The 27,325-nt window shown below is 51.6% G+C and overlaps 1 protein-coding gene across 27 annotated transcripts in view; it reads left to right on the top strand.

The window, feature by feature from the left end:
• Positions 1–23,256, top strand: part of NEURL1 (neuralized E3 ubiquitin protein ligase 1) — a 75,188-nt gene extending 51,932 nt beyond the window's left edge. For 14 of the 27 annotated variants that reach the window (XM_081544054.1, XM_081544014.1, XM_081544190.1 and 11 more), the window contains 5 exons: positions 3,638–3,879; positions 4,308–4,629; positions 17,085–17,774; positions 20,232–20,378; positions 20,891–23,256. In XM_081544054.1, coding sequence (XP_081400180.1) covers positions 3,638–3,879; positions 4,308–4,629; positions 17,085–17,774; positions 20,232–20,378; positions 20,891–21,129 — 1,640 coding nt within the window. In that variant the 3' untranslated portion in view covers positions 21,130–23,256. Of the gene's footprint in view, positions 1–534; positions 743–3,637; positions 3,880–4,307; positions 4,630–17,084; positions 17,836–20,196; positions 20,413–20,851 lie in introns of all 27 variants that reach the window. The other 13 variants (XM_081544152.1, XM_081544136.1, XM_081544163.1 and 10 more) reach the window with 6 other exon arrangements.
• The last annotated feature ends 4,069 nt before the right edge of the window (positions 23,257–27,325 follow it).

The raw sequence follows: 27,325 nt of genomic DNA, 5'->3' as shown, positions 1-27,325 counted from the left end.
GTCTCTCCTACCTCATCAGTTTGCTGTGAGGGTGAAACCAGTTAAGTATGTGTGAAACTCTCAGTTCAGAGCCTGGCACGTGTTAGCACTTGATGAATGACTGCTGTTATTATTAGATGGATGGCCCATATGTAGTAGACGTGTGTACTGTCTCGTACATCCATGTGTATGTGAGTATGTCTGTATGCTCACACTACATGTGTAAATGTGTGTGTAAGACAGAGAAAAGTCTCTCTCCTTCTTGTCTCCTAGGGTCTGGGTTACTCTCATGTGCTCACAGATGTGTGTGTACTTTTTTGAGGTCACACGTCTGGATGCATACTGTGCCTCCAGGGACCAGGGTTGCCCCATCCCCGTTCTCCATCTGCTCAGCTATTAGCCAGGGAGGCTGGGCCTGGGCTGCCCTCGCCCACTCACTGCCATCCCTGTGGCTGGGAAGCCCTGGGAATGGCCCTTTCAAGGGCCTGGGTATCCGGTCCCTGGGTGTCCTCATTGTCTTTTCTCTGAACCAGTGTTTCCTGGATCTTTACCCAGGGCCCCAGGATCCCAACTAGGATACGTGGGGAGTGTCTTGAAGGAAGTTGAGGCCCTGCTGTTTGTCCATGGATTCTGAGCGGAGGCTGTAGCGGGGACCTCACAGAAGAGATTCTCAGCAACTGCTGGGCTCAGGATCTTTAAAAACTGCTCTATTGAAACGTAATTGATACACACTAGACCACAGGGGATTAAAGAATAAGACTGGGTAGGTTTTGACACATGCACACACCCCTGGAACCGTCACCACAAGAGGGCGAACACACCTGTCACTGTCACCCCAAGTATTCCCTTGCATCCTTTGGTGTTTCCCCCTCCTCCCACCATCCGCATGCACCCACCAATCTGCTTGTTATCACTCTAGCTTAGTTTGTGTTTTGAAGACTTACTACCAGTGGGGGAGGGTGGGAGGAGTGGAGGAAGGGTTTTGAAAGGAGTGGAGGCCATGCCATTGCTCCATGGACTATATCCAAATTAAAAAAAAAAAACTGGCTTCATTCAGTGTGATGTTGTTGTAATTTATCCATGTTGAGGCTCCTATCAGTAGTTCATTTTTTTTTCACTGCTGAGTAGTATTCTGTTATAGATGTACTACATTTGTTACCATTCACCCAGCAGGTATTTCTTTTTTTATGTTTTCATTTCTGCCTATGTATACAGCCCTGAACAGTGTGTGATGTTACTTTTCACTAGGAGTTTTTTTTGAAAGCGAGAGTCAAGCTGTGTCTGAGGCTGGACTGAGCCCAGGGGGCACCTCTTCTAGGTGGGGCACCTACATCCAATGCCACCCTTTGCTCTCACCTCAACTGTCCCTTTCCATAGAATGACCTACCCTGTTCTATCCTCTTCCAGCGTCACTCAGCTTTTCTGGGGGCCTTTTCAGGCTGGCAGGGTCTCCTCTGAGCAATTCCAGCTTTCACCACTTGGTGGCTTTCTAAGCCCTTGAGCACCATTCTGGATTCCTTAGAGCAAGGTGAGCCCTGCCTTGTATGGTGCCCACCTCGTGGGCCTGGCATGCAGGAAGCTGCACCAGAGAAGCCAGGAGGCTGATGCTCAGGGTATCTGGCTGGCTCTGGACGTTGGATCCTGGTGTTTGGGGCCCTCTGGGAAGGAGGAAGCAAAGATGCAAAGTGATGCAAACCATTGCGAACACTGGACCAAAGTCTGGGCCTTTCCTCCTCCTGGGACTCTTCCCTCCTCCTCTCTTCCCTCCTCCTCTCTTCCTTCGTTCCGTCCCCTTCCTGGAAACCCCTCCTCTCCCTTTAGGGAGGGGAAGGCCTCTCGGATAACCAAACTTTCTGTATTATTAAATTCCTGCCTTGGAGGGACCAATTTTGAAACATCCTGGAAGGCCTTGGTCACATTATGTCACCCCCATCTTCTCCATCCCCTATGCCTCTTCTCAAGATGACAGGATGGGCAGGAACTGTCCTTCCTGATGGATAAGACACGGATCTTGGGGAAGAAATGACCTTCCTTCCTGAGCCCCCAGCCGCCAGGACTTGTGCGTTAGTGCTGCCAGGGCTGCTGAACACATGTCTCAGCCACAGAGTAGAGGCCACTTATTGTGTCAGAGGAGCTTCCCCAATGGCTCAGCAGGTAAAGAATCCACCTGCGATGCAGGAGACACAGAAGACATGGGTTCAGTCCCTGGATTGGGAAGATCCCCTGGAGGAGGAAATGGCAACCCACTCCAGTATTCTTGCCTGGAGAATCCCATGGACAGAGGAGCCTGATGGGTTGCAGTTCATGGGGTCACAGAGAGTCGGACACGACCTAACACATGGCATTGTGCCAGGGAGGGAAAGTGACTTCCCCAGGGTCACATGGCCAGTTAGTGATGGACATGAGCTACCTGGCACCACCACATCCTGTGTTCTTTCCTCTCTTTGCCCTGTCTCCTGGGTGCCAACCTCACATGTTTGTATGGTACCTTCTGAACCCAGCTCTGTTAATGGAAGGAAGCACAGGCCAGGGGTGCTTGAGGCAGCTCCGAGTTCCTTGGAAGCCTGGGTGAAGAGGCCTGCCTGTGTCCACGGTGTTGTGGGCGTGGGTGGTATAAAGCAGGAAGGCAGCCTGGGTGGGGGGAGGTGGCCCTGAGGGAGGGAAGAGATGGGCATGGTCCTGCAGAGGCTGCCCCACGCACCCACCTTCCTGGTCTCCAATGGAAGTCCCATGGTCACGTGTTAACTGCAGCCCAGCCTTGTCAGTTTAGCTCCAGTGCCTTCTCCTCCTCCTCCCCTCCTCCAAGAAGCCTTCCTGGGAAGTACATCCTTTTATCTGTACATCCTTTTGTGCTTCTCACTGTCTGCCATTTGTATTTCAATTTCTGTCCATGTCTTTTCTCCCTCTTTGGACTGTTGGCATCTTGAGGACAGAATCCATAATGTTTCATGCCTTATCTTCAGTGCCTAGGACAGGGCTTGGCATTCAGCAGATACATAATGAATATTTGTTGAATAAAATAAATGGTGTTGGTAGTGAATGACAGTGAATGGTGGTAGATGTTGGTTGCAAATTGCTTACCACATGGTGGAAGTTGGAAAATAAATGGTCATAAATACTAATGAGGAGCAGTAGATGTTAACTTGTGGTTGTGGCTGACACATGAGGGTAGATGATGGTGGTGGGAGGTGATAGGTGAAGGGTGGGAGCGGATGGTGGTGGTGGAAGGTGATGGGTAAAGGGTGGGAGTAGATGGTGGGAGGTGATGGGTAGAAGGTGGGGGTAGATGGTGGTGGTGAAAGGTGATGGGTGAAGGGTAAGAGTATATGATGGTGGGAGATGATGGTGGGAGGTAGGTGGAGGGTTGGAGTAGATGGTGGTGGTGAGAGGTGATGGGTGAAGGGTGAGCATAGATGGTGGTGGATAAAAAATGGTGGTAGGTGGCGGAGTGGGAAATGCAGTGGATGGTATCAGGAGAAGGATAGTGGCTAGAGGTGGCAGTGGTGGTGAGAGGCAGTGGTGGTGAGGGGCAGTGATGGTGGAAGTCCTGGGAAGTGGTGATTTCTCTTATACCCCAGCCCTCTGCCCTTCCCTAGGGGACCTTGATCCAGCTCTTGGACTGTCAGATTCTCTAACGCTATGGTTCGTTCCTTTGCAGACTCCACTGGGGGCCCCTTCCCTGTCACCTCTCACCGATGCCACCACAAGCAGAAGCACTGCCCGCCAGTGCTGCCTGGCGGGGGGCTCCCGGCCACACCGCTGCTCTTCCACCCCCACACCAAGGGCTCCCAGATCCTCATGGACCTCAGCCACAAGGCTGTCAAGAGGCAGGCCAGCTTCTGCAACGCCATCACCTTCAGTAACCGCCCAGTCCTCATCTATGAGCAAGTCAGGCTGAAGGTGGGGCCTCTCCCTGCTCCTGTGGCTGCATTCCCTGGGGCCTCTGGACTTCCCTGCTTCTGCTTACGGCCATCACCCCCCTTGCCCTTTCTCTTTCCTCCCTGCTGCCACTTCAGCTCTTCCTTATCCCTCCTCTCCTTACTCTTTTCTCAACCTTCCTTGCATGACAGAGAAGGAAGTAGAAAGGGGAGTGGCCGTGGGGAGGTGATGGGAGAAGGATGAGGGTAGCTGGTGGGAGAAGGTGGAGGCTCCCGGGGGAAGGAGAGGAGCCCCAGTTGTGGGTGAGCTGGGCACAGTTACTCCCCATAGGAATCTGCCTGGGGGTGGTCTGCAGAGAAGGGTACAGTCCTTTCCCCTTGGGCTCGCTGATGGCTGGGGCGGGGAGGCTGGGCTGGGGGTCTGTCTGAGGCCACGCCCCTGCCACCCAGATCACTAAGAAGCAGTGCTGCTGGAGCGGGGCACTGAGGCTGGGCTTCACGAGCAAGGACCCGTCCCGCATCCACCCCGACTCGCTGCCCAAGTACGCCTGCCCCGACCTGGTGTCCCAGAGCGGCTTCTGGGCGAAGGCGCTGCCTGAGGAGTTTGCCAACGAGGGCAACATCATCGCCTTCTGGGTGGACAAGAAGGGCCGTGTCTTCTACCGCATCAATGACTCGGCCGCCATGCTCTTCTTCAACGGGGTCCGCACGGCCGACCCGCTCTGGGCCCTGGTGGACGTCTACGGCCTCACTCGAGGCGTCCAGCTGCTGGGTGAGTGCCCTCTCTCTCCGGCCCCTCAGACTCAGGGCACACCTCCAGGGGCTGTGGTCTGACTGGTTCCATCAGGCATGGGGCTGCCCCCCACACTGGGAGCAGTCCCAGGGCCGAGTGGGAACCTTGGTGTGAACTGCACAGGTTGTGCCTTTGAGCTGTGTATGACCTTCATAATCATACATGGCAGCCTCTAAGACTGCCCCCCATCCAGGAAGTAATTAGTGTTAATCATCGTAACTACTACAGTTTACACAGTACTTACTGTGTGCCAGGCACTTCGTTAGCGCCATTCTGGTAACAGCCCTGGGAGGCCGACTCCATCGCTGGGCCCATGGAGGTGAGTCTCAAGCTCAGGGAGGTTGTCTTCATCCCTAGGAAGTGCTGCAGGTGAGCTGTAGAACCAGCACTCTGTCCCGAGTGAGCCCCAGGCCCTGGGCTCTGCAGCCTTCCAGGAGTTCCAACCCTACCTTAGTGCTTTTTGCATGGATGGGGGTGGAGGGGTAGTGGAGGAGAGCAGAGGGCACTTGGGGGGCCAAGACTCTTCTGGCTGTTCCCAGGCCCCCAGTGTGACTAAGGCTTCAGGGCAGTGAGAGGGCAGGCATCCTGTGGGTGTCCAGGAGGAGGAGCATTGGAAGCTATCCTGGGGTTGCTAAAGTACCAGGCTTCCTGGCAAGGGCACATGCAGACCCCCAAATGCCAAGGCTGGAAGGGGCCTCCAAGTCTCAGACTTCCTTGAGTCTCACAGCAAGTTGGTGGCTGAGGACTGAGAATCCAGGTCATTGGACTCCCATTGGACTTGAGTATATGCCAGCAAGCATGTGTACATGTACCTGTGTGTACATAGACTGGGTACAGGCCAACCCATTGGTAAACTGGCTGTGTCTTCAGGAGGAGCCTGGATGCACCTCAGCTTTCCCATCTGTACAATGGGTCAGTAGAAAGATGAAACCCAATTAAAGAGGCTGTGGGTAACGTGCCCAGCATAGTCCTGGGTACCAAGTTGATGCTCAGTCAACACTTGCTCTTGTCATCTCCCCTCCCTTCCCCCTCTCTCTGCTTGCAGAGAAAGCTGCCACGGAGGTGGTGGGAAAATGTTTTTCTTTTTGTCCTTTTTGACTTCAGGGCCTAGAAACTGTGAAGCTCTTCTTTTCTAGTCAGTTTTATTTGAGTAAAAAAGATAGTGGGGAAAAAAAAAGATGATGAAAGTAAAAACAAATGAGTAAACCCTTCTGTGGGAGGGATCCATGCGTTACCCACTGGGTTCCTCTCCGGAGTGGAATCTTGGGCCTGGTGTGTGGAGCATGCTGAGGATATTTGCAGAGTGAGGAGAGGAAAGTGGGGGATGGATGGTGACTTGTTAGATGAAGGAAAGGGTTGAGGGGTTGCTGAAGGAGACCCAGCCCTGTTCACAGACAGCCCCAGGCTTACTGGGAGACAAAGCAAACACAACTCCAGACATGATCCAGGCATAGCCCAAGCAAGGACAGTAAATCGCTGGATGCTGTGGTCACAGGATCTCGTCCATCCGCCAAAACGGTTCCTTCCAGTTATCTTATTTACCCTTTTAGACCCTGGCCCTGGAGGGAGTGGTTATTATCCCCATTTGGTGGGGAGAAAATTGAGGGCTATGGAAGGCCTGGCTTGCCTGTGTAGGGATGTGGCAGAGCGGAGACTTGAACTGGTTATTCTGGTGCCCAAAGCGGTTCATTTCACATTACCCACTGGTGGGTTTCAGCAGGAAGTCAACAGAGGATGAAATTAGGACAGATGGAGTCCCGGAAGGCTTCTTGGTGGAGGAGGCTTAGGCTGGGCCTACAACTTTGCAAGGGTGAGGAGGAAACGGACATACCAGGTGAGATGAGGCTTCCTAATCTGCAGGGCTGAGAGAGAGGCCTAAAGAGTGGTCTTGAAGGGCCGCACCCAGGGCAGAGCCCAGGCACTGACCTGGCCTCTTTGACTATAAATAGATTTTCACGCAGTAATTTCAGTTGCATTTGAATTTCCCGTCAGGCTTCTCTCTGTACACCCCGTAAGGCCAAAGCCCTAGCTGATTCCCGTCACAGCTGTAAATCACCATAATCCCTGGGCATTTTTAAACACTGATTATGGCCCCTAAAATGAATTAGCAGATTAAAATATGTCCTCATTTTTAAATTGATTTTTTTGTTTATAAAAAAAAACAGAGCGAGAGAGACTCACCCAGGTTATCTTCAGAGGTGGGCCTGCTGCCCTGTGCCTGCATCCCACCCCCCTGCCCCCGGGACATGCCCACTGCCCCTTGTGGTCTCAGGGTCTACTTCCCTCCCCTCTTCCCTCTGCTCCCATCTGCCCATCTCCGCACCCCTCCCCCCGCCACGTCACTGCACCCGTGTCTTTCTGGGCCTCTCTCCTCCCTCCACCTAGATCCCCCTTGCTTCCCCTTGTCTCCCTCCTCCGCTGAGTTTCTCCTCTGAAGAAGTCACTCTCTGTCTTGGTGGCTCTGAGGACGGGCCTGTCTTTCCTGTGTCTCATCTTTGTCCCCTAGATCAGTGTCTCATCTTTAGAGATTACCTGCCAGGTCTGTCACCCTGCCCCCACCTGTCTGGAACCTGAGGCAAAGCCCTCCGAACCCCGCCTGGCCAGTGTCTGCTCCTCAGACTAGAGAAATCCTGGGGTCCTAGGCATGTAGTAGGCCCATAAGTCAGGCCATGGGCAGATTGGCTGTCTTCCCCAAAAGGGTGGAGGCAAGGGCTGGTGTCTTTCCCTGGTTGACACCTCCAAGTGGGGGCCCCATCCCCACCCCCCACAGCCCTAAACATCACCTGGGCTCCCCAGTGCCCTGGCCAGCGGCCCCAGCAGACCTGCTTCAGGCCTTCCAGGCTCCCTGTTATGCTGGAGTTCACAGCAGATCACCCTCTTCCCTCTGGGTGCCCTGGCCCAAGCCCTGGCTGGTATCTCCAAGAATAACAGCTTCCTACCTCCAGGAAGAAGGACCTGCCAGCAACTAAATAAACACAAGTTTTATGGGGTGATTAATACTTGGAGAGATAAGTTCCTATCCCAGTTTTCAAGGTCTCCCTGCGCCTTTCAGAAATATTGACTCAGGAAGAGCAGCTGTGGGCCCTGGCCAAAAGCTGGTGAGCCAGGATTCCACTTATAGGGTGCTCCTGCATACCCCTCTGTGCCCACTGCAGCCTAGGTGCTCTGCAGTGGTCAGAGGGGACAGTAGAACTGGAAACCCAGCCCCTCACCTGAAAGAGTTTTTACACTGGGGGGACATACCATATGACTGCTCTGAAGTGACCTAAATCTAACACTGCATAAAAGTGTGGCTGAAGAATAAAACTATGGGGGGGGGGGGGTGTGTGCAGCTGGGGAGCAATCCAGAAAGACTTCCTGTAGGAGGTGAGTTTTAAGTCAGGAACTAGAGGAGGTGAGAAGAGTGGACCTGTTGAGGAGAAACAGTGTAGGCCAGACAGGAGGGGTGTGCATGGGCACAGAGATGGGGAACTGGCAGTCAGTTAGGGAGCAGATCCTTCGGGGAAGGGGGTTAAGTGGGGAGGTTGTGGATGACTTGTGGACTTGAGGAGAGTGGGTGTGCACAGTTGTGGGTATGTGCGTGTATCACAGGGGAGACTCAGCAAGAGAGTTGAGTTTCCAGCAGTTCTTGCTGTCAAGTTTTTCAGTAATAGGAAATGTGGCCCAGAGATGGGAAGGGGCCTACCCCAATTCTCCCGACTAGTCAGAAGCCAGGCTGGGCCCAGAATTCAGACTTTCCAGCTGATCTGGGCCCAAGGTCAGTGTGAGAAGACTTATTGCCCACTCACGATGTGTGCGACTGAGCCCAGGAGGCTGTTAAGAGGCCATGGGCATGGGGGGACTCCCAAGGACTCATGATGTCATCTCAGGTCTTGGAAAAAGATCCCACCTGCCTACTGAGGAGAAGGATGTTTGGAGACTCTCAGGGTCGCTTTCTGGGGGCCAGGCGGCTGCTGTGCCAGTTTCTGGGGTGGTGGGCCAGTCTGGCTGCCCAGCAGTGAGAGGCCTGGACCTGTCTATAGATAAGGCCAGGGGTCAGGTCCTTATCCTGCCTGTGCCCAGCTTGTGGTACAGAGCGTGAGGCTCCCGGTCAGTTGAGGACCACACTGCCATCTGGGGCTTCTGCTTCCCAGGCTAAACTAATATTTACCTTCAGCTGTGGCTGCCAGGGGCTGAGAGGCAAATATTAGCTTAAGGGGCCCAAGCCAAGCCCTCGGGATAAAGAGATGAGGGTGCTGATTGTGGTGTCTTTCCCTTTGATGGTTTTTGTTTCTTCTTAGTTAAAAAAAAAAATCTTGCTGTTCCTTCTGCTTCAGACTCTTCCAGTGCTTCTTTTTTACTCACCTCAAATTCTGCCAATTATATCAAGGCCCCGTACCAAACCCTCCCCTCCACTAGGAAGCCTCCCCTGACCTACTCTGTTCTTCATGACTCTTCTTGTTTCTGAAGTGAGTGGAGGTCTATGCCATAACAGGAGTTCTGTATCATGTATTTGTCCTGCTCTTTAAGAATTCAGTAGAGATCTTCTTTGATTACATCCTAAAGAAAGTTATTATTGTGCCTATTTTGCAGGTAAGAAAACCGAGGCTCAGAGAGGTCTGACAACTTGTCCATGGTCACACTGCTTAGTAGAGCTGGGACTTGAGCTCAGAAGTGTGGGGTACATTACTCCCCAGCCTCTGTAAACAGGAATCTCTCTGGTCTCCCTATTATGTCTAGATACCCCCCAAGGGTGGGGATTTTGGCCCCCTATGTCTTCCAGAATAGAGCTTACAAGAGCTCAAGGCATCGGGGATCAGCCACGTGTGTTGGATACAGATAGGCCACCAAGGGCTCTGGCAGAGACCAAGAGGGGTGGTGGGTACCCAGCGTCTTATTTAAGTGGTGAGGGTGGGTCTGCCTGCCTTGTAGTTCCCTGAAGTCTTATGAAGGCTTTGTTTGATCTCGTCATTCACAGCGTGCTCTAGTTTTCTACCAGAATGAACCTACATAAAGTGCAAGCATATATAATTGCCAATAGCAGGCTGTTTCTAACGTTCAGAAATGCAGTTTTGTGTGTTTCCATCTAGTACTTCTTTGGCCCAAGATACAGTTCTGGGGAACTTGGAGAGGCCTGGTGGCCCCAGGTGGGGTGTGTGGAAGGGAGGAGCTTGGGTCTTGGGGACGAATTGGGGATGAAGCCCTCATTTGAGAAATAGGAGGCCTGACTATTCACTTGGCCGCTCACTGACTTTGGGCATGCCTCTCAGCATCTCTGTGCCTCGCCCACCTCTTGTGTTACTTGGACATAATTGTATATGCTCCATTTACGTCACAGTCTGTGAGGCTTCCGGACATGTAAAAGTGTTTACACAAATGGGAAGGGCTGTTGTTTTTAGGTTAAAAAGGAATATCTAATTTACAAACACCACCAAAGTAGGCATTCCCCCGCCTGTCCTCTCATTGAAAGAGGGGCAAGTGCCTGTGTCTGGATAAAGGTCAAACCATGCGATCTAAATTATATCTTGGGATAAGGCCTCTGGTTCTCCAGCTGTGTTCCTCGGAGCATTGGGGTTCCACAGAGGCATCTCTGAGGTGGCTGAGTGGCCAGGGTCTGTGGTCACCTCTTAGACAGCATCCAGAGTTTTCAGCTCCTTTGGACGAACGATTCTATTGCTTGGGGAAAAAAAAAAGTTTGAGACCCACCAGACCAGATGATTCTGGGGATCTATCCATCTATGATCCTGTGGCTTGAAGATTCTATAAATCTAAGAATCTATGACTCTGAGGGCTTCTGGAACATTCTGCCCTTCGCTCCATGAGCCTCAGAAGTGTGTTTGTTTCTCCCAGCTTTCCCGTGGTTGGGTTTATATGGAGACGGTGGAGGTGGTGTGGGTTTATATGGAAAGGGTGGAGGTGGTATGGGTCTCAGGGCACTTCCCAGGAGGGTGGAGGAACTCTTTGCCCATCCCAGCCGTGGACCCACCCTCCTGGCTCCTTCCCCTGCCCCATGCCAGCTGTGAACCAGCAGGAGGATGTTTATGGACATAGTAAATGGGTTAGTGCGCCTTCCAAACGGGCCGGCAGAGGTCCGCCAGCCAGCTCGGCGGCTGCAGGCTGACCCGTGGTTAAAGATTATCCAGCACTGCGGATGTGAGAATCTAAACAAACAAGACTCGGACTGATGGCTGGCCCTGCTTCAAAGGAGCCTCTGCTGCAGCGCCCAGGCCCTGGTTACCCCACACTGACTGGCAGCGTGTAGATCTCTGGGCGGGAGCTGCCCGAGTGCCCTCCGCCTGGCACCTCCCGCTCCTTTCCTTTCCTCTCTCCTCGCTGGTTTTGCTCAGACTTTTCTCCCCAGGCATTTGCTAATGCAGTTTTCCCACTCGAGTGCCTCTTGCTTCTGTCAGTCCAAATGCTCTTGTCCTTCAGGGCCTGGGTCAAATCTTGTTTCTTCTGAGACGCCATCTCTGACTCACCCTGAAACAGAAGTTCTTAGCCTCAGCTGGGCAGCATTATCCTAACAGGGAAATTTATTCTAAAGAAGAGAAGGCTCAGAGGGGGCCCAAGGGAATGGATACGGGACACTTGGATCTATGCAAGGAGTTTTTTTCTAATAGTCACAGGTGTTCAAAGGTAGGGAATAGATGGCCTTGAGAAGTGGTGAGCTTCTTGTCCCCAGGGGCATTCTAGCGAAGGCTAGGTGAGAACTTGGCAGAGATAAACAGATTTCCTTATTCTCCTCTAAGGTCTTGTCTAACCTGAGATACTGAGAATTTTCATGACTCCAAGCTTCAAGTCTCCCAAGGGCTCCTGGCTCCACAGGGCCTGGGTCCTGACTGTCTCTCCTTAACCTCTGTCCAGGGCTGGGCACACAGGGCTCAATGGGTGGGTATGCCGGGTGCCTTCCCGAAAAGAGGAAGCCCAGGCCTCCTTGCCCTTTGCAGGGCCTGGCTCTTTCTGCCCTGGCCCAGGGGATCTGCCAAGCCAGCACCAGGTGCCAGATGAGGCAGGAGCTGAAGATGGACAAGTTCTTTCTTGACAAAGGGGCCACGAGAGGGGAGCCAGCTTTGCAGCTTCTCCTGTGGCCCTGTGCCACCTCTCCGCCATCATAAACAACTCTCAAGTAGGCAGCCGCATGTCCCAGGCCCGGATTAAATAACTCGTTGCTTCAAACATGGGGTCATCCCAGTGATGGAGGTTGCAGGCCGGCCGTCGGTGCCCCAGGGTGCAGTCCTGGACTGAGGTGGGGCCATGGTGTTCTCCCCTGGCTTTGGGAGCCTGGCCCCTTCCCTGACCCCCGAGTTGATGTGGACTCATTCCACCAGGACCTTTGTCGTCCCCTCTGCAGAGGGTGCCCTGACCTGCTCCTCTAATCTCGGGTTTCATCTATTTCAGGGCCTCGCGCAGACGGGCACACTGATGGGATGGTTATTTTGGAGCTTGCTGGCGGCTTGCAGCTGCTCCTGACCCAGGGGTGGAGGGGATGGGAGAGGAGACATACTTGGGCTGGGCAGTGGCCCCAGAGGTTCTGTTTTTAGCCGGTTCCCAGCACCTCTTGTACTTCCTCTCTTAACTCCTGTGATATTTCAAGCAAGGTCAAAGGGGTCACTTTCCTGCCCCTTCTCTTTCTTTTCCCACTGTTTCTCCTTCTTTCTCTTCTTTTGTCTCTAATGTCCACTTGAAGCTTCTCCTTCCTGGTCTTTAGTCAGTAAGGTCATTCAGTGATTCTGTCCTGGGTGCTTATTATGACTGATGCAAAGTCCTAGGTTCAAACAGTTAGTTGCCTGGGTGCAGGTGGACCTGACTTTGACAAACTCAACCTGAGCAAATGCTAATAATGGAAGTTATCAAGTTTCTAGGTGCCAGGGGCTTCACACTCTACCTCTGATCCCTTCAACAATATTGCAAAGCAGGTATTATTACCCTTGATCTCTAGGTGAGTGATCTGGGAATGGAGGAAAGTGGCTCACCCACAGGCCACCAGCCAAGTGCTGGGTTGGACATTTAAACCCAGGCCTGTATCACGCCAGAGCCCATGCATGTAGCATGAGTCATGTAGCATGAAAACAGTAACAATGGCTCATGGTAACCTAGTGATTGTCTTGTGCCAGGTACCCTAGGTGCTTTATTCCACTGCATCTTCACAGCATCCCTTCCAAAAGGAGTATTAGAATCCAGATTTCAGACCAATAAGGAAATGCTGATTTCACCACTATAAAGGGAGGCCCAGAGGGCTTAAGCTATTTATCCAAGGTCATACAGCCAGGAAATGACAGAGCTTGGATGGGAACCGAAACTGATGACTTCAGAGTCTTGCACTGAACTGTGTTCCTATCTTGCCTACCAATATATGGATTTTGGTTACAAAAAATCCTAAAAAACTCTCAGGTTGCATTATAAGAAGTATAGAGTACTTATTAGGAGAGGTGTGATGGCCACACTGTGCCTCAAGCTGGTGAGAGTGTATCTGAGTGTATCTGAGAGTGTACTGAGTCTGGCGCTGTTCATTGTCTAAGAGGTGGGAAGGTGTGTGTGGAGTCTGAGTATTCCCTGAGGACAGCTGTCTTCAGTCTGGGGCTGAGAGGCAGCCCCAGAGGTAGTAGGTATAAATACAGGAAGGTTAGAACCAAATGCACCCTGGAAAGTAAACTGTATAAAGAGCAACACATGAGCTGACAGTGTCGGGTGTGTTTATATGTACCTTTGTGGGTAGCGATCATTTTATTTAGCTTGATACACAGTCTACTCATTTTTAGTATCTAGCAGTTTATTCCCTGGAATAAAATAGAAATTAATTTGTAAACACTACCAGAATATTTTCTAGCTGGTTTGTAATTTTTTAAGAGTATTATTTTGTGTTTATTGTGGTGGTGGTAGTGGGTCTTGTGTCCATTTTTGTTTTAAGTGTAGATCTGTAAATACAGTTGCAGGATTTAAAGCTTTAGCATGACACCTTGTGTACATGGGAGGAGGGATTTGAAGGAAGATGCCTTGCAGAGTGAGTTGGGTGGCAATTGTTAGGTTAAGGGAATTTCTTTTCCTATGGGGTATGTGATTATGTCAAAAGGAAGTATTTCTCCTAAACTTGGGAGTAGGCAAACTACTAATCAGTTTAACTTTGTGTTGTATGCTAGTCTAAAAAAGAAAATTAGGTAATATAATGTAAAAATTTAAAAAAAGCTTTTATGATGGATTTTGTAAATAGGTTTGTTGCAGGGTAACCTGTTTTTTTGCTGTGATCTTACCACTTCAAACGAAGGTAATTTGAATAAATTTTGTGTGGTAAAGAATTAATGAAATAATTTTTCCTAAGAGTTCAACAAACAAACAAAAACGCAACCAGGGAGGTAGATTTCAGTTTAAGAGAAGGAAACATTTTCTTAAAGACAGAGTAGCTCAGCAATGGCCTGAGTTGCCTGGGAGAGAGTGGGCATATTCAAGCAGAAGAGGACTCCTGTGGGGGCAGAGAGCAGGAGAGCGTATATCCAGCCCCATTCAGGAGTCTGTTTTGAGGGTCTGCCCAGCTCCATGGGCTCTGGCCTGATTGTCCTTAGTGTGTGGGGTGGCGTGGGGTGGAGAGAGCAGCGTGGGATGTGTATATGTGTGGCCCCTATGTCAGCCTTGTTCATGTAAACCCTGGCTGGGCATCTCTGAGCCACTTCTTTCCTCCTTACCCTGCTTCTCCATCCCTCTTTATCTCTGTCCCCAACCCTCTGAAGTCCCCAAGGGCCAGTGCCTGGAATCCCTGAGGGGTTAGAGGAGCAGGGCTGTTCCCTGGGGTCCAGGTCAGCCCACAGCCCTCCTCAGTCCCCTGCTATTGTCTCCCATGTCTTGCCCTCCTGCCTCTGCCTGTCCGCAGCCCCCCAGCCTCTCTGTACCATTGCTGTCACAGAGTCAATTCCCTGGAATAATCACATTTTCCAGTTGGCTCCCTCCTCCTTGCCAAACACAATGCTGGGAAATCCCGACCAGCCAGGCCTCGAGAGGCTTCTCCAGAGAAGCAGGAGACTTGTGGGGAGGGCCCAGCACCCTCTCCTTGCTGGGGCCCAAACAACGCTGTTCCCGGATGGGGCAGAGGAGCTTGGGGAGAGCAAAGATAGGGAGGCATTAGAGAGCATCTCTAGATTCAGCTGGAGCTGAATTCTGGCTTCAGTACCCCTACCAGTCCATTCCTCCAGGCTTTGCTCCCATGCTGAGCACCCCTGCCATCCTTATTCAGTTCCTGGAGAGAAAGCACAGATTCTCCCTTGGGGAGGCTCAGAGAAAAGCCTCCTGAGAAGGGACTGGTCCATGTTAAGGCCAGCAGTGGCCCCAGCTAAATTTGGGGCCTCCCACGAAAAGGATCCAGTAAACCTATATGGCTTGAAAGTGGAGGGTGTGGGGTAAGGAGTTGGGCAGATCACACTTTAACCCTGGATCTGCAGCTTGGTTGTCACAGAACATCTCTGAGCTTTATCTGTACAATGGGAACACCTCCATGGGATGCTTTAAGGAGGAAATGCAGCAGTAATTCATTGCGCCTGATGACTTTTATTACAAATTATAGAACTCCATAAAGCAGACTTAGCCAGCCATTAAGAAATTATGGTCTCAGAAACATGCTTATTGGTGTAAAAGGGTATATTCAGTTCAGTCGCTCAGCTGTGTCCGACTCTTTGAGATCCCATGAATCACAGCACGCCAGGCCTCCCTGTCCATCACCAACTCTCGGAGTTTACCCAAACCCATGTCCATCGAGTCAGTGATGCCATCCAACCATCTCATCCTCTGTCGTCCCCTTCTCCTCCTGCCCACAATCATTCCCAGCATTAGGGTCTTTTCCAATGAGTCAACTCTTCGCATGAGGTGGCCAAAGTATTGGACTTTCAGCTTCAACATCAGTCCTTCCAATCAACACCCAGGACTAATCTCCTTTAGGATGGACTGGTTGGCTCTCCTTGCAGTCCAAGGGACTCTCAAGAGTCTTCTCTAACACCACAGTTCAAAAGCATCAATTCTTGGGTGCTCAGCTTTCTTCACTGTCCAACTCTCACATCCATACATGACCACTGGAAAAACCATAGCCTTGACTAGACAGACCTTTGTTGGCAAAGTAATGTCTCTGCTTTTAAATATGCTATCTAGGTTGGTCATAACCTTCCTTCCAAGGAGTAAGTGGCTTTTAATTTCATGGCTGCAATCACCATCCACAGTGATTTTGGAGCCCAGAAAAATAAAGTCTGACACTGTTTCCACTGTTTCCCCATCTATTTCCCATGAAGTGTATATAGGACATCGTAAATAGAAAAACTAGTTTTGAAAAGGAAATTTGATAACAGAGTTCTTCACCTGGAGTCCATGGCCATGGATGCTCTGAAATTATCCACAGAATTTAGGGATAACGTGCATTTTCCTGAGAAGATAGGTACAAGTTACAAAGAGATTTGTTACCTGTAAAAGTTAATAGTTTAAAACTACTGGCGTTTATATAGTATGATTCAATTTTTGTATTAAAAAGAGAAATAACTAAAATATATTTTTAAAAGGCTGAAAACTCACACATCCAAATATTAATAGTATTTTCTTCTGGATGGCAAGCTGACAGGAGATTACCTTTTCTCTTTGCTGAACTGTCTTTTTTTTTTTTTTTTTTTTCAAAATACAGTCTGTATTACGTGTATGAATAAAAAGAGAAAGGGTTTGATTTCCAGTTGTTGGTTTTGAAAGGACAGCTTGGAAAAATTCACTTAGCTTCTCCACCTCAGTGTCCTTCAGTAGAAATAACATCAAAAGCTAATTTTTGCGGTAAGATGAGATGATTTGTGCAGAGAGGTATTCTGGAGGGGAGGGTTCCCTTGGGGCTCCCAGAGGCATAGACTATCAACATGCATTCAGCAAGTGTTTACTGCTGCCTTCTAAGTGCCCGGTGCTATCCTGGCTGCCAGGATAAAGAGCGAGGGCCCAGGAGTTAATTTTGTTAAATCTGACTTTTATAAGTGTACCATTTAGAAGTAATAGTGTTTTTAGTTTTGGTGTCTTTCCTGCCTGACGATCCTTTGCTTAAACAAATAAGTAGCCTGAGGTCCTGCAGAATGTGTGATGTTCTTGTTCAGTGGCTAAGTCGTGTTAGACTTTTTTGAGACCCCCCATGGACTGTAGCCCGCCAGGCTCCTCTTCCATGGGGATTCTCCAGACAAGAATACTGGAGTGGGTTGCCATTTCCTTCCCCAGGGTATCTTCCCGTTCCAGGGATCCGACCCAGGGATCCAACCTGTGTCTTGTGCATTGGCAGGCGTATTCTTGACCACTGAGCCACCAGGGAAGCCCCTGTAAAATGTCCGAGCATTTTCTTTGCCGTTAGAAACTAGATGCGTCTTACTAGTGCCAGCTTTAAAGCCAGGACCCGGGCTTTAAAGATGGGACCCGGCGCTGTGGCCCGCCTGACGGTTGCCCTGTCCCCCCTACCCCCGCAGACAGCGAGCTGGTGCTCCCCGACTGCCTGCGGCCACGCTCCTTCACCGCCCTGCGGCGGCCGTCGCTGCGGCGCGAGGCCGACGAAGCGCGCCTCTCTGTGAGCTTGTGTGACCTCAACGTGCCGGGCTCTGATGGCGACGAGGGCACGCCAGCTGCCGGCTGCCCCATCCCGCAGAACTCGCTCAACTCGCAGCACAGCCGCGCGCTTCCCCCGCAGCTCGATGGCGACCTGCGCTTCCACGCGCTGCGCGCCGGCGCGCACGTCCGCATCCTGGACGAGCAGACGGTGGCGCGCCTGGAGCACGGCCGCGACGAGCGCGCGCTCGTCTTCACCAGCCGGCCTGTGCGTGTGGCTGAGACTATCTTCGTCAAGGTCACGCGCTCGAGCGGCGCGCGGCCCGGCGCGCTGTCCTTAGGTGTCACCACGTGCGACCCTGGCACGCTGAGGCCGGCCGACCTGCCCTTCAGCCCCGAGGCCCTGGTGGATCGCAAGGAGTTCTGGGCTGTGTGCCGCGTGCCCGGGCCCCTGCACAGCGGCGACATCCTCGGCCTTGTGGTCAACGCCGACGGTGAGCTGCACCTCAGCCACAACGGCGCCGCGGCGGGCATGCAGCTGTGTGTGGACGCCTCACAGCCGCTCTGGATGCTCTTCGGCCTGCACGGGGCCATCACACAGATCCGCATCCTTGGTGAGTGCCCCTGGCCACGTGCCCTCCTCCCTCGAGGCACATCCTCCAGGCCTAGCATCATGTCTTCCCTGGAGGCAGGGTCTGTCTGGGTAGGGGGGAAGAGTGCCCACCTTGCCCCTTATGGGTTCTAGTTAAAGAGTCACTCTTTTGTCTAGTCCATGGGACTCAATTTGTCTAGTCCATGGTTCTCAGATCTCACCAGATAAACCCTGGGGAGGGGGAGGAAATCAGGGAACACTGAGTTTCACGCTCAGAATCAGATTCACCCACATTCCCATGTACATAAACAACCCTCATACATATTGCCCAGTGGCCATTTAAAAATGGGAAAAAAAAATTGTTTCTACCAGCAATGAACTTTTTGAGGCCCAGTTTCCATTTATCAAAAAACGGGAACGAAGGCCTCTACCTTTAAGGATGGTTATGTGTCTAAATAAGATAAAGAGGGTGGTATGTCAGCAGCCAGGTATCTCTGAAGAGCAGTGCCTGGATTGGGGGCTTTTGGAGAAACCCTGGGCCTTGGAGGAAACGGAGTTGCAGATGTTTGGGCCTTCCTGGCTTTGAATGGACAGAGTTTGAATGGACTGGGTGACATGGATTTGTATAAGCCATATTTCTCAGAGTGTTCTGCAGGATGCTGTGCTCAGTCCCTCAGTTGTGTCAGATTCTTAAATCCCACCTCCAGAAATTTTGATTCTGTAGATTTCGAATTAGGTCCTGGGCATCTGAAGTTTTTCTTCCATAGCAAATTTGGTTAGACAAGTTTGAGACCCCTGGGCCTCACAGCCCCCAACCTAGACCTCACCCCAGGAGACTTCATAGACATGATAATGTGTGTATGTGAATAAGCATGAGTAACACTGTAAGATTGGCGTACTGTGTCTAAACACATGTGAGTAAATGTATGTGTATTTGTGTATGCAATGCTATTGGTGATTGTGAGTGTATGAGAGTTTTGTGAAATCAGGTAAAATCAGCGGAGACATCCTCCTCTGGAAAAAGACCAAGTGAAGATGGAGTGTAAAATAAATTGAAAAAAGAATGAAAAGAAATGGGACTAGGGTGCTAAGAAATTAGGATTGAGGGAAGATAAGTCAGGGAAGAGTGAAAAGAAATCAGGCTAGATAAAAAGACATCAGAAAGGAAAGAAATTGGCTTGAAAATTCAGGGTGGAATAAAAGAAACCAGATTAGGGTGCAGAAAAAAAAAAAATCAGGCTGAGGTACAAAGATATTTGGCTACAGTCACCAGGAGACACTGCTCCTCAGATAAAGGATATTACATAAGGGCAAGGTAGTCTCTTGCATCAGCACCATCTAATAATAGTTAAGTAGCTTACCAGTGAAGCTTCTGTTGCTCAAAGAGGCTTACTAGACTAGAGCAAAGGAGAAGCTTAAAAAACAAACAAAAACCCCAGGACTTAAAAGTCCCGAGAGGGAAGTAGGCCAAGGTGGGCGTTGAAGATTAATAATTCAGAATTTAATATATGCTAAACAGTGTGCTCCTGAGCTGTTTGGAGAATTGGACATCTTGACTAGCAAAGTGGTGGTAGAGGATCCTGACTCTAAAGGAAAAACAAATCAGTAACAATGTATGGAAGGATGATTATTTACTTCATAGAAGAATGCTTTGGTTTGTTGAAGGCCTAAGTGAACTAAGAATGAAAAGATATTTCCTTCACTCTAAAACTACAGCCAATTTCATGCTTCATGGTGAAACATTAGAAACATTATCATTAAAGTCAAGAATGTGATGGAGATGCCATATAGTATCATTCTGAAAATGCTAACCAGTGCAATAAAGCAAGAAAAGCAAATAGGAGGTATAAATTTCTGAAAGAAGGAGATGATAGTTCACTTAAACCGTGTTAACACTACTAAAAGAAATCCTGTGGACAGCTAATAAATATTCTTAGACACAGTGACTATTAAATGAATTAGATTGAATAACTAAATTAGACTGAATGACTAGTAATAAAAAATATCTCATTGAGCACTTCCCCTTGTGTGTAGGGCATTATGTTAGGGCCTGTGGGAAAGTCACAGGTGAGTCAGGCTTTCTGCTCTCAGGAAGCTCAGGGTTTAAATAGGGAAACGTTACAAAGTTACATTCCTGGGCAAAGAACAAATAATTTCCCAGGCTCTGTGATTGCTTATTTCCATGCATGGTGTGTATGACTGGTCAGTACTAGATAGAGATATGAGGTGGGGGGGTGGGGGGAGTCAAGGCTGCCTGGAGGAGGGGACTGAGGAGCGCCCCCAAGAGACCCCCTGGACAGTTAGCTCTTTAGGGCAAAGGCTCAGTTGGTCTCTGAGCCTAGTGGCTGGGCTGTGTGGTCAGGCTGCACCACCTGTTTCTCTCCTGGGACCCTAATGGAGGACGGAGACTCAAGCTTTCTCCCAGTGGGCCTCTGAGTGTCTAGGTCCCACCTTCCCTCCTTCCCTCCCTTTTTTGCAGGCTCCACCATCCTGGCAGAGCGGGGCATCCCATCGCTCCCCTGCTCCCCCGCCTCCACACCGACCTCCCCTAGCACCCTGGGCATCCGCCTCTCTGACCCCTCGCTTGGCACCTGCAGTTCTGGCCCTCTGGGGAGCTCTGCTGGAGGTAAGTAGGCTGGCCCCTCTGGTCCCATGTGACCGTGCCAGCCCTTCCACCCTGAGGGACCTGCCCTCCACCCTGATTGAGACAGGTCTGCACATTAGGCCCCAGAGGAGCTGGAGATGGGCCCAATGAACCCAGGTTGAGTGGTGGTTCCTGGGCTGTGTCCCGTCCTGTCCTCCAGCTGGGTGGCTTTCTCCAGAGGACTTCTTGAGCACAAAGAACACCAGAGGGTAGCTCAGCAGGGGCCTTCCCCGAATGGGTTTCGGGCCGCCATCCTTCCTCCAACCTTCCCGCCTCTTCTCATTGCTTCACGGACACCCTGGCCCCTGGTCTGGGCATGGAGAGGCCAGAAGTGGGGCTGTCCAGAGTGCACCCTCTTTGCTCTTGTGCCCAGGAGGTGGGTGGTAGGGTAGACAGGCTGATCCCGATCCGTAGAGGAGGAGAGGCCAGGGCTTTCTTCATGAACCTGGGACTAGGTTCACGTCTCCCCCTCACTGCTGTCCCCATGTCCCCAGGGACAGCCCCCAACTCACCAGTGAGTCTGCCTGAATCACCAGTGACCCCAGGCGGGGGCCCGTGGAGCGATGAGTGCACCATTTGCTATGAGCACGCGGTGGACACGGTCATCTACACGTGTGGCCATATGTGCCTCTGCTATGCCTGTGGCCTGCGCCTCAAGAAGGCTCTGCACGCCTGCTGCCCCATCTGCCGCCGGCCCATCAAGGACATCATCAAGACCTACCGCAGCTCCTAGCCGTCACGGACCCACCCGCTCCCCAGCTTCCTCTGACTCCCGCCCGGCTCCAGCTGAGGCGCAAGTCAACAGGGCCCCTTCTCTTCTTCCTCATTTTGGGAATTCTTTCCCCTTCTCATTAAACTTGGGAAACAGCCCCTGAGGTCTGGGGAGGAGGGGGTGTCAGGCTGGGAGGTGGGGGCAGAAGCAAGTCACTGCTGTTCCCTGCAGGCCGAGGGGCTAAAGCAGGGAGGTCTCAGCCTGTCCTGGTCCTTTCCTGCCTGAGGTAGATTCCCAGGAGGTCTCTTTAGCCTGTGTGGCACCTTTGTGAACATTAGAAAGTGCGTCCCATCCTCTGGGCAGATGCAGCCCTGAGCCCAGACACGCGGCTTGGCCAGTGGAGTGTGGACTTGGACTTCAGCCTCTGTTTTGTCCCTCAGCCAGCTGCCCTTGAGCAGTGCACAACCTGTACAATGGCAGCCCCGGGCAGGCAGCTCCTGGGCTGCTGCCTTACTTTCTGACCTTCCTCCACTGTCTCCTTCCTTCTTTCCCTGCCCCTTGGGCCTGGCAGCCAAGGGTAGGACGGCCAGTGGATCCCTCTCATCCAAGGAGGGCTGCCGCCTCTGTGCCGTGCCTGTCTCCCACTCACCCTGGATGGGTGGACAGACAGGCCACAGAAGCCTCTGGGTTCTGGATGGCTAGTCCCCTGGCCTGGTTGAGACATGGAGGGCCCCTTCCTGGTCATGGCCTGTTTGCCTCAGTGGGCTCAGGGATGCTCTTGCCTGGGGGCAGCCCCTTGGCGTGGGCTGGAGAGAAGGGTAGGTCTTCTGTCAGGCTTTAGCATCCCCGGAAGAGGCCAGGATCCTGGGTTGGGAGTAGAGGACTTCCTGGAGTAAGAATGGCTTTTTTTTTTTTCTCTATATTTTTATTTATTTATTTATTGGATTTGTAGGGGTTAGTTTGGGTGGGAGGAGTGAATTCCCACCCCCCAGACCCCTATAAATGCTCCCCTAGTAGGTGGAGTGCCTGGTTGGAGGGGCCAGCAGAGGTTGTCATAACTTAAAACTCTGCCCCAAACTCCAGCCCATGAGTCCATAGCCAGCTCTGCTTACCATGAAATAGAACTCCATAAAAAGGGGCTGAGTCAGGACCCCTTCTGGCAACTTGTGTCCAGTTTCCAGAGAGAGCAGCAGAGCCTCTGCAGTGCCCTGGGAGTAGTGGATCACCTGGAGCCACAGAATGCCCTTCTTGGGCTGGAGCATGGCTATCGTAACTGGCTCATATACATCAGGAGGCCCGAGTTCCCCACTCCGTAAGGACATGAAAAGGTCTGGGCAGGCTGGGGGAGGGAGGGCCAGCTGGTCTCGTCATTGTAGGAGCTCTCTCCCCCAGGAGAGAGGAGAAGGGGGTGGGTCCCAGCACCTCTAGGTTCTCAATCCTGATTTTGGAGTGAGGGAGGACCCCCAACTGCCCTTAGGTTATAGTCATCTCAGTCCTGCACGCCTGTCCTGGTAGGTCATGGGCCGGGGCCAGCTCTCAGAGTCCTGGCCAAGTCTCCCCGAGCCTCCAGCCCTCTGTCCCCTCAGATGGCTTTTTTACACCCATTGGAGACTGCTTTGTTATATGGCCTGCAGAGCATGGGATTCTAGACCTGGCCACTGACCAGTTGTGTGGCCCTGGCCAGGTCACAGTTGCCCTGAGCCTCAGCTGCCACCTCTGTAAAATGATTGTTGGGGGTGTGGGAAGACTTTTTTTGTGACTCTCGGGGGCTTCTTTGGTGGTGGCTGCTATGGGGTGGTGTGGTGGGAAGCACAGGGAAGAGGGGTCACGATGCCAGGCTGGCCCTGTCTGTACCTGCCTTGCAGGGCACCTTTGGGAAGTCACCATTCTGCCATGGGTCTCTACTCCCCACTAACCCCGTAGACCTCTTCTGTGGGAGTGGGGTCAGGTGGGGCTGGTGGTGGCCCCAAGCAGTCAGGGCGCCCATCCCAGAGGCAAGGGAAGTTCATAAGTGCAGGGGCTGTGTGGCCTGAGGGTCAGGGAGAAGAAGCCATCCATCCCATTGTCTCTGTTAGTGTGAGGGTAGCTGCTGCCTCCTTTGTGAACTTGGATCACCGTGATTGTGAATAAAGGTGATTTCATACCAGCCTGAAGGCTGTGCTGTGCAGTATGGAGGGCTGGGGAGGGAGGAAGGGCGGGCCAGTGTGTGTGTGGCGGGGGCGGGTGGTGATGGTGATGGAGGTGTGGAAGAAGAGGGCCAGGTGTCCTGGTACGGAGGGGAGCCAACAATCAGAAAAGACTCCCTGGATACAGCAGGGCAGGAGGAGGTGGCTGGAGCATGGCCTGGGGCTTGTACAGCAGAAGTCAGAATGCCAGGTGAGCCTCGCTGTAAGCCAAAAGGGAGAAACCACTGCCCTTCCGTGACTGCAGTTCTCTGGATCTGTCAAGAGCAGGAGCCGCAGAAGTCCACGAAGCTCCTAAAGGCTGAGCTGGATCTGAACCTGTGTGCAACCTTTGTGGAGAGGCGGCGCCACCTAGGGGCTAAAGGGAGGGTGGCAGTGGGCTGTGCTGAGCTCCCCAGAACTGGGTCTGCCCATCCTTCACCCCAAGCCCAGACCTCTTGCCTCTGGCTGGGAGCTCAGCTGCGCTCCCACTGGTGGGTGCAGAGGCTTATGCCAAACGGGTGGTACAGCTAGTTAGAAAGGGAGGCCTCTGGCTAGCGACCTTTGGAAAAACTTCCTAAGTGGGCTGAGTACATCTAGGTGGCTGTGAAAGCTGGAGTGCCAGAGGGAGTCTAGGCACAATGTGGGGACTGAGCTTATTTGGCAGCCTGAGCCTCAGAGGGGCACGGGATGCTTGCTTTCCTGCCCTCTCTCCTGGGAGGATGCTCTGGCTGGCCAGCCTCTGCCTGGCCTTGAACGCCCATGGGCTACTTCCTACACCAGGACTGCTCAGCCCTGCTTACTGAAGTCCAGCAAAAGTAGGGGAGGGTTAGGGGCTCCAAGCTGATGAGCCATGGAGGCCCACTGGATGTGGTCTTGGTGGCCCCAAGGTCTGTATCTCTAAAAGCCTGGGCCACTGGCCAGAAAGCCTTCCAAAGGTGGGGAAAGGGGTGGGGAGCTTGAGCACGCTTCTCACCAGCAAGGGTGGGAGCTTACATGTTTCCGCCTACCTCTCCAGTGTCCTCAGAGGGCCCGGACCCTGAAGTTCATGCCTCATTTGGGCGTAATGTGACATCCGTCACTCAGCTGGGTGTGTTTTCTGGTGGCAGGAAGAATCAGGAGGTGATTCTGTTCAGTTAAAAAGGCAAAAACTTTATTTAGTTTTGGGGGAAATACAAGATGCATGTAAACATAAAATACAAAACAACCCAAATCTTACAGTCTAGAAGCATGCCAAGACAGAATATTTTCTGCAGACCAAAGAGTCCCGTCAAAATGATAAAGGACACCTGGAAAGTGGCAGGTCAAGGGGCTGGGTCCCTTCCCCAAGGACACTGCATTTTTGTGATGAGAACAACTTAAAAAAAAAAAAAAACCCACTATTAAAAATATTAGAAACATGGAGACCATTTAGCACCACCATTGAGCCTGGGAATTGTTTAGCACTCAAACTGCACTGAATTCAATGTCCTTTCCTTCAGTTTCTCTGCTGAGGGGAGAAAGGGGAATGACCTCCTTCAGCCCCACAGGTCCCACCAGGAGCTGGGAGGGGTTGCATGGACACTGTGAGGAACGACCAAAGACATCCAGCTAGCTCACATGCAACCATGCAGTCCACAAACCCATGCTTCACAAACCTGTCACTCACACCTGCCTTGTTCAGAAGTTGCCTTCCTGCAGATTTCCTGTAAACTGACAGTGAAACCCTTTTCCCATCCTGTGTCCTGGATTTAAAGAAAACCTGTTACAGAGACCAAGTTGCAGATCCAAGAATGGAGGCTCTGTTTACCTTTCTTTCTCTGAAATGCTCAAGAGCAGTATGCCTTGCTCACAGGCCACTAACATGACGACTGCATTGCACCGTCTTCTGAGTCACACCAGTGAGGCAGGCTCAGCAAACTGAAACACCATAGGCCTCGTTAGAGATACTCAAGAATAACTGGCATCGACAGAAGAGCAAATGAGGTTGCCTTCCTCCCAGATATGCTGGATGATGTCTGGACCCCGAGGTTTCAGTCTGGGGATGGTGGGTCCCTACTGCATGAACCATTCTGGTTACTGGTCTCTGATTCAAGTAATTTGAGAGGCCAGTTCTGGATTGGACAAAGAGAGGTGGGCAAAACCAGCCTGGAAACTAAGAGATGGAGGAATGTTCTCCAAATTCAAAGATTGGTCTGTTGCTGGCAACTCTGGCTTCCTACTAAGTAAATCAGTGACCATTAAGAACATGCTGGCGACCCAGCTTGTGGTCCAGCAACTAGCAGTTTCCTCTGGTCAGCTTCTTCTACAGCCAAATTTGAGGCTTTCCCAGCCTATTCTGGCTGGGCCCTTGGGTGTTGAATCACTAAATTTCCTCCCTACTGGCTTGCTTCTTTCTGAAACACTCAGAATTCACTTCTTCCTTCTTTCTAATAAAGACAAAACTCCAGACTCTAAATCCTGACCCAACCTCCTCACTCTCTTCCCTTTCTGCCTAGCAGACATCCTCTTCTGGGAGTCACCTTCCCGGGCAAGGGATGGAAAACCCCAGCCACCCCAGTCTCTCACACATTCATCTCGCCGACGTGCCTCTCACTCACTTCCAACGTGCTCGATCCATACTTTTGCTTTAAAACGATAATTCTTCCTTTCTCTTTCTTGCCTCCTGAGGTCCGGCCCATTAGCCAGGATGGAAATGGGAGCAAAGGAGGGACCTTCATCACAGGGACCTCTTCTCTAAGGCCACTAAGTTCTGGGACGGGAGAGGAAGCTGATTGTCAAGTGCAAACTTAAGATTAAAAAGACAGGATTGGGATCGCATGGTAAAACCAACTTTACATGCAGGTTGGGATCAAGGCCCAGGAAGGCTAAGCCCTCCACCCAGTCTATAAGCACCAACATGCCCAACTTCCGGCCTGAGGACCCAGGTGCACACGACAAAATGGGGAGGGACTCTACCATCAGTGGGGCTGTTCTTCCTGAAATGAAACTATAGGTCATGACTCTGTTCTGTCACTGGCTGTGATCACAGAACTTGAGAACCAGAGGCCACCCCAGCCAGAGATCATAATTTAGGCAAGAAGCTCAGTAATGTCAAGGGGGAGCCCTCCACATGACCCCATGAAGTGTTCAGTTGGGGCCGGCGGTCTAGATCGGGGTGATGTGCCTACACAGGCAGGTGACTGAATTCTCACCCCGACCAGCCTGACCCACCCTCAGCCACACAAGAACTGAGGGCAAGCAGCTCTCAGGACACGGGGATTCCCACAGTGTGACATGCACGGCAGAGGCTGGGAGGCAGCCTGCGAGACACGTTTGCAGGTGGTGGCCCTGTCTGAACTCCGTAGTACTTCCACACCCAGCAGTGCCTCCTTTCCACATCTTCATTTTGGAACCCGGGACAATGGCCTGGCTGCTTCTGCTAGATCTGTTAATGCCAGTGTGAAGTTTCCAACTAAATACTTAATAAAATAATTACCAAAAAAAAAAAAAAGACACATTGCACTCTCCAGCCAGAATTATGCGTGTGAATAACACATACACTTGCTGCCAGAAGCTGTGAGTCCCGTGGGGCCTGCCCAATGCCAAGGACTTGTTCAATGGAGACAGCTTGCCCAGTATCTCTTTCCTCTAACCCCATGGTATTTAGTTCAAGTGGGAAATGACCAACACTCACACATACGCACTCTCATGCACACACACACACACACACACACCCCACATGCACAATGCACTTACTCAACAACACACAGCCCTCAAAAAAGTGAGGGAATCTTAATTCTTTAGCAATGTGGATGGTTCTTTCCAGAGAGCACTGCATTGAGCGTCTCGAAAATTGGACCTATAGACGTATCCACTCCAAGGAGAGTGCCACCCATGGGGGCACAGTCCCACTCTGGGCACCAGATCCATATTTGTACAGAAATTCATCAAATGGGTTGGAGCAGCAAGTGTACAGTACTGGAGGGGGAAGGGATGAACCACCGAGGCTGCACCTGTCACCCTGAGAGGCAGAGCTCCCAGGGCTTGGACCCAGAGACTTCCCATCCTGCCTTCTCTACCAGCACCTGGGTAGG

Source organism: Giraffa tippelskirchi, chromosome 2 (assembly GCF_054371585.1).
Source record: "Giraffa tippelskirchi isolate mGirTip1 chromosome 2, T2T-mGirTip1v1.2.pri, whole genome shotgun sequence".
Taxonomy (NCBI): domain Eukaryota; kingdom Metazoa; phylum Chordata; class Mammalia; order Artiodactyla; family Giraffidae; genus Giraffa; species Giraffa tippelskirchi.
This window is presented reverse-complemented; position numbering and strand designations above follow the sequence as displayed.